Here is a 5747-nt window from a genome sequence, read left to right on the forward strand (position 1 = left end):
GTTAATAAAAACTAATTAATATGTTTGCTAAAAAAGTGACTGATGAATACTTTTTCTATTAATATAAACGAGCTATAAGAAAGATGAGCAGATCAACTCCAAATTAGACATAGCATCACTTTATCTTAATAAAAAAATTTGAGTTCGAGTTTTAAGAACAAAAACGCTTTATTCTAAAATGGGACTTTTTGAAGGCGTAACCGAATTAATCAGCCCGTGAAAATAAATTTCCCAATTGGGGACCTTAACTGATAAATCTTGGAAATTCTGTTTCACACATGGCAAACGAGCGCGTGATTATGGCTTTATAAAGGGCGTTGAAAAGATAAAGAAGAACATTCTGCCATAGTTGAATCGAATGGGCGGTTAAACCAACCGTTAAAAATATTCCGTCAGTGCTTCCGTCAAATTCAATAATACTACTTACTTCCATTCATTTAAAACCGTACATTTAGCAAAGGTCAGCTGTCCCTGTTATAATTCAAAGTTCCGTCATCTTTCCTCTATAAATAGAAGCTAAGCTTACATTTTGCTAGTCAATTATTCTTTCCAATATCTCAATTCTCACTTCCACAACAAGTTTTCTCCAAATATTCATATTAAAAAGAAAAAACAAGGGGAGCATATTTTTAATCAAACCCAAGTTGAAGAATTTCGAGTTTGCGTTTTGTCTATTGCTGATTTTACCAGGTATTATTTTTCATTCTCTGTTGTGCAACTATCGACTCTGTTTTGCTTGGAAAGTGTTTTTATTTCAGAATCTTCTAGAATGATTACCATGAAACAGTAGAGAAATTGAACTGTTTCCTCCTCTTCATTTCTGGTTCATCTTTCATGTATAACAACAATAGAAGATGGAATATATAATTCTTCTAATTGGTAATGAGTTGAATTATAACTTGTTTAGCCAACTTTCTAAAATCAACTTATGTTTGTGTTTGGCAATTTATTTAAAAAACACTTCTGAACAGCAATTATTGGCCAAGCTTTGCGTTTCTAATTTTTGTTGTTTCATAACTGCTTTTCAAGAAAGTGCTTTTGGACAGATAGCTTCTGAAAAATGATTTCTGTTCCTCTTCAGAAGCACTTATTTTCTTTTAAAAATTTGGTCAAATAACTTATTTTTTAAAATAAGCACTTATTAAAAAAATAAGCATTTTTGGAAAAAAAAATAAGTTCGGCCAAACAGGCTATTAGGCTTTGCTAAATCGAGGGTTTTGTGTTCTCTTTTTGGGCATTTTGAGCTTGAATTTAGCATCAATTCCTATATTTTAGTCAGAATGAGTGGCTAATCATACACAGTTTATAAACTTGTGACTGATTGTGAATTTGACATGTATATTGTAGCTTAGCAAGGTTTCCCTGTTACTTCAGCTCTCCCCTGTTTCCATTTACGTGGCATGGTTTGGCTGTGCACAAAGTTTAGTCTTGAAAAACAACATTTTTGATATGGTGATCTTAATTATGCCATAATATTTTTTTATCTATAAAAAATTGTCATTGAAATTGAAGTTTAAAACTAGTTTTTCTTCAAATTAGAAAGCTGTCGTTTTTTTAACCGACTAAAAAGAAAATAATGCCACATAAGCTAGAACACGGGGCGTATTAGTTTTGGCATAACTTTTAAGGCTTATTTATTTGTTATTATAATGGTGATGTCTGTGCCAGTTTGTATCTGTCTTGACTATCATAACTTTTAAGGTTCTTTCGGGAGGAGATGGGAGGTGGTGGTAGGGTACAGAGTGTGTTTTGTCTAATTATCTATGTCTTCAAGTAATATAGAAGAGTTGCATTTTTACATAGCTGGTTCAAAGAATACAAATTAGATGTATGCAAAACTATTAGGACTGATATGAGATTTGACAGTAAATAGGAACTTCATCTTTACTTCCCTTTGTTTCCCTTATATTCTGAAAATAACAAGGAGCATGTTTATCCATATTTAAGATCTATTTGGTAAATCTGGTAGTCAAATTGTGATGTCAATCTAAATGTTGCTAAACTTAAAAAAATTCTCACTTGGCAAGACACTATTGCATCTCATTTACTGAAAGTCTTACATGCTATTGTTAATATCACACGATAGATTATCATTTTTGGGCTCATAACATCAAGTAACATGCGATAATTATGCTTGGTGTGCTTAAATTTGAATTTTCTGCCTCTCTAATTCAATAGAAAACTCTGTTTTCGATCAACGAGGGCTGGCAAACTGATCTATGCTTGCTTCCTTATCTTTTGCAGGCTGATATTTTAACAGATATTAGCTGTTAAAACTGTTCGTACTGGGAACTATTTGTGCTTAGTCAGTAGCTAATGATAGCCATATAACATGGAATCACACCATCTGTATGGATATGGTGTGACTGGTGCGAATTTGTCATACTCTTACGCTAAGACTACTACTCCTTCAATACCTAATCGGCTGTTGGGAACATTGAAATTTGATTCGAGATATTCTCCAAATTCTCCATTTGCCAACTATTTTGATCCTGGTACTCCTACCACATTAAGTGATAGCCTTGAGCAGCATAGCTCTACTGAAAATATTTCAGGAACTAGTCCTTCCAGCAATTCTTCCCTGGATTATAATCATTATTTCCAACGGCCTAGCCCTTCTCCAGATTTCCGCCCAAACGGTCTACTGGCTTGTTCTGGTGAAACTTCTTTAATGCAGTATGCAAATCACAGTCACAACATGAAACATGCTTTGCTGCAATTGGAGACTGCTTTAATGGGGCCCGAAGAAGTTACAACATCGAGTCCCTCTGCAGGGGAAATTAAACAGCCACAAACATCCGTTCAGAGGTCCGGGATGTGGAACCAAGAAGGCCAGGTTTCACGTCTTGGCATATCAGGCAATAGAATTCAAAGTGAGAAGCGGCACAAAGCAATGGAGGATTTTCCGTTGCAGGGAATTCCTTCTGGCAACCTAAAGCAGCTGCTTATCGCATGTGCTAGAACTCTTGCCGAGAACAACTTAGATGATTTTGAAAAACTAATTTCCAAGGCAAGAAGTGCTGTGTCCATTACTGGAGATCCAATCCAGCGTCTCGGTGCTTACATAGTAGAAGGGCTAGTAGCAAGAAAAGAAGCATCTGGAACGAACATTTACAGGGCTCTCAATTGTAAGGAACCAGCTGGCAGGGACTTGCTTTCCTACATGCATATCCTATACGAGATATGCCCTTATCTAAAATTCGGATACATGGCTGCAAATGGTGCCATAGCTGAGGCATGCAGAAATGAAGATCGCATTCACATTATCGACTTCCAAATTGCACAAGGGACTCAATGGATGACCCTTCTTCAAGCTCTTGCTGCCAGGCCTAGCGGTGCCCCTTATGTACGTATTACAGGGATTGATGACCCGGTTTCCAAATACGCTCGGGGAGATGGATTGACAGCAGTGGGGGAACGGCTCGAAGAAATTTCTCAGAAATTCAACATTCCGGTTGAGTTTCACGCAGTGCCCGTTTTTGCTCCTGAAGTCACCAGGGATATGCTTGATGTAAGGCCTGGTGAGGCTCTGGCAGTAAACTTCCCTTTGGTACTTCACCACACACCAGATGAGAGCGTTGACGTGAATAACCCAAGGGATGAGCTTCTCAGGATGGTAAAATCGCTTTGTCCGAAGGTGGTCACTTTGGTGGAACAAGAATCAAATACAAACACAGCGCCCTTTTTCCCGAGATTTCTAGAAGTTCTAGACTACTATTCTGCCATGTTCGAGTCCATAGATGTGACGTTAGAAAGGGACAAGAAGGAGCGGATCAACGTGGAGCAGCATTGTTTGGCAAGGGATATAGTTAACGTCATAGCATGCGAGGGCGAGGAAAGGGTGGAACGCCATGAGCTATTAGGAAAATGGAAATCTAGGTTAGCAATGGCAGGGTTCAGGCAATATCCTCTAAGCTCTTACGTGAATTCGGTGATAAAGAGCCTATTGAGGTGCTACTCAGAGCATTATACACTGGTGGAGAAAGATGGGGCTATGCTATTGGGATGGAAGGAGAGGAACCTCATCTCGGCATCCGCTTGGCACTGAGAATGAAACAAATTATGTAAAAGAAGTGTAACAGCTAGTTTTAGCAAATAACCAGTTTGTAGTACATTAAGTGGGAAGCACAGATGAAATATCCTTTCTGGCATGTAAGGTAGTTTCAGACTTTCATAGATAATTTCATGTATCACAAACTCTTGTTTATACATTTCTTTATTATGTTCATCAGCTTGTCCCTTGGTTTAGAAATTTTGTTGCGCAATCTTCAGTGAAGTAGCACCAAATTTTAAAAGATAGGTGTTGTGATATCCTAGGAAAATCTCACATAGGCAAAGCACGGGAGAGATGCTGGTGATATAAGGAAGTAAATCTTAGATCTTGTTTTAAGGCAATGCAAACCTAAGCCCAAAGTGGATAATATTTACTTGTGGGCTTTGCTATTACATACTATTATATTAAAGCTTGAGTGAGCTTGAGTGAATCTCATATCTTTGAGATGATGTTAAGGCAAATCTTAGCGAGTATGCCAGGTCCTCAGAGGGACACCCTAGTCAAATCTTTCGTCGGCAAAACAAGTGAAAGATGTTGAATATATAAAAAGGAAAACCTTAGACCCTAGTATCGCGTTTTAGTTGTGCACGCCTCCACCAATAGATAATATCACTAGTGAAGCTATTACAAGAGTAATATACAAGTTGAAAATGCCAAAGAGACGCATTTTTTTGTTGTTGCATTCACTGAGAACTACTCCATAACTTTGTAAATTTGGTCTAGTAGCGTAGTTTATCCTTTTTTTTTTTTTTGCGCGGATTGTCCTTCATTTGGGGTGGCCTTCAAATTGGTGGTCTTTAATTTTTGGCCTTCGCCTAATAGCCTGAGGTTTTGAGTTCGAATCCCAGCTCAGTAAAAAGAAGAAGTAATTTTTGCAAGGTAGATGTTTGGATTCACAAGGCAGAATTTTGCCTCAAAACTCTGCCTTGCGAATCCCAACTCTATTTGCGATTTTTTTAAAAAAAATTTGACTGAGCGAGGGTTCGAACCCGAAACCAAGGAATTTTTAGCGAAGGACAAAATTTAAAGACCAACCCCGCGAAGGATTAGTCTTGCAAATTGCCTTAGTTTATCCTCAGAAATGTCTTGCATGAGTTTCTTTTTTCTTTTTTTGCGCGGATTGTCCTTCATTTGGGGTGATCTTTAATTTTTGCCCTTCAAATTGGTGGTCTTTAAGTTTTATCCTTCGTCTAATACCCTGAGGTTGTGGGTTCGAACTCCAGCTTAGTAAAAAAAAAAATCGCAAGACAGAATTTGCAATCTGTCCATGCAAAAGGCAGAGTTGCAAAACTGGCCATGCAAATTCTGCCTTAATTTGAGTCTTAAGGATAAAAGTTAAAGACCACCAATTTGAGGACAAAAAATTAAAGATCACCCCCAACGAAGGCCAATCCTGCAAATTACATAAATACAAGTAAATAAGTAAAATATTTCGTAATCTACAACTATTAACTAAATTACATAATCTACAATATATAGTTTATGTTTAGGGTATATGTATGATTTTATACCATAAATAAAAAAATGTTGCTATGAATAAAAGGCTAACAATAAGGAGTTTCCTATATTAGTGATAACCAAATTAAATACATATCAGAACACATTTATTACTTTTCTAAACATCCTAATATACTCAGCTAGCGTTTTAATCCATAAAATAATGTACTACTGTTTATATGATATATATTATACA

At 36.9% G+C, this 5747-nt stretch overlaps 1 protein-coding gene and 1 long non-coding RNA gene across 2 annotated transcripts; one reads left to right on the top strand and one right to left on the bottom strand.

The window, feature by feature from the left end:
• The first annotated feature begins 518 nt into the window (after positions 1-518).
• On the top strand, positions 519-4228 carry LOC132038622 (scarecrow-like protein 21). The gene is made up of 2 exons (XM_059429304.1): positions 519-690; positions 2245-4228. The coding sequence occupies exon 2, from the start codon at positions 2333-2335 to the stop codon at positions 4046-4048; it is 1716 nt and encodes a 571-aa protein (XP_059285287.1). The 5' UTR covers positions 519-690; positions 2245-2332; the 3' UTR covers positions 4049-4228.
• On the bottom strand, positions 1147-1932 carry LOC132038623 (uncharacterized). The gene is made up of 2 exons (XR_009410174.1): positions 1622-1932; positions 1147-1427 (listed from the first exon to the last, which is right to left on the bottom strand). It is a non-coding gene; the product is annotated as an uncharacterized LOC132038623 (long non-coding RNA).
• Positions 4229-5747: the final 1519 nt, after the last annotated feature.

The sequence above is a fragment of the Lycium ferocissimum genome, chromosome 11 (assembly GCF_029784015.1).
Source record: "Lycium ferocissimum isolate CSIRO_LF1 chromosome 11, AGI_CSIRO_Lferr_CH_V1, whole genome shotgun sequence".
NCBI lineage: Eukaryota > Viridiplantae > Streptophyta > Magnoliopsida > Solanales > Solanaceae > Lycium > Lycium ferocissimum.

Coding starts and splice junctions, on each gene's coding strand:
- LOC132038622 (XM_059429304.1), top strand. CDS start 2,333: ATGGAATCACACCATCTGTATGGATATGGTGTGACTGGTGCGAATTTG.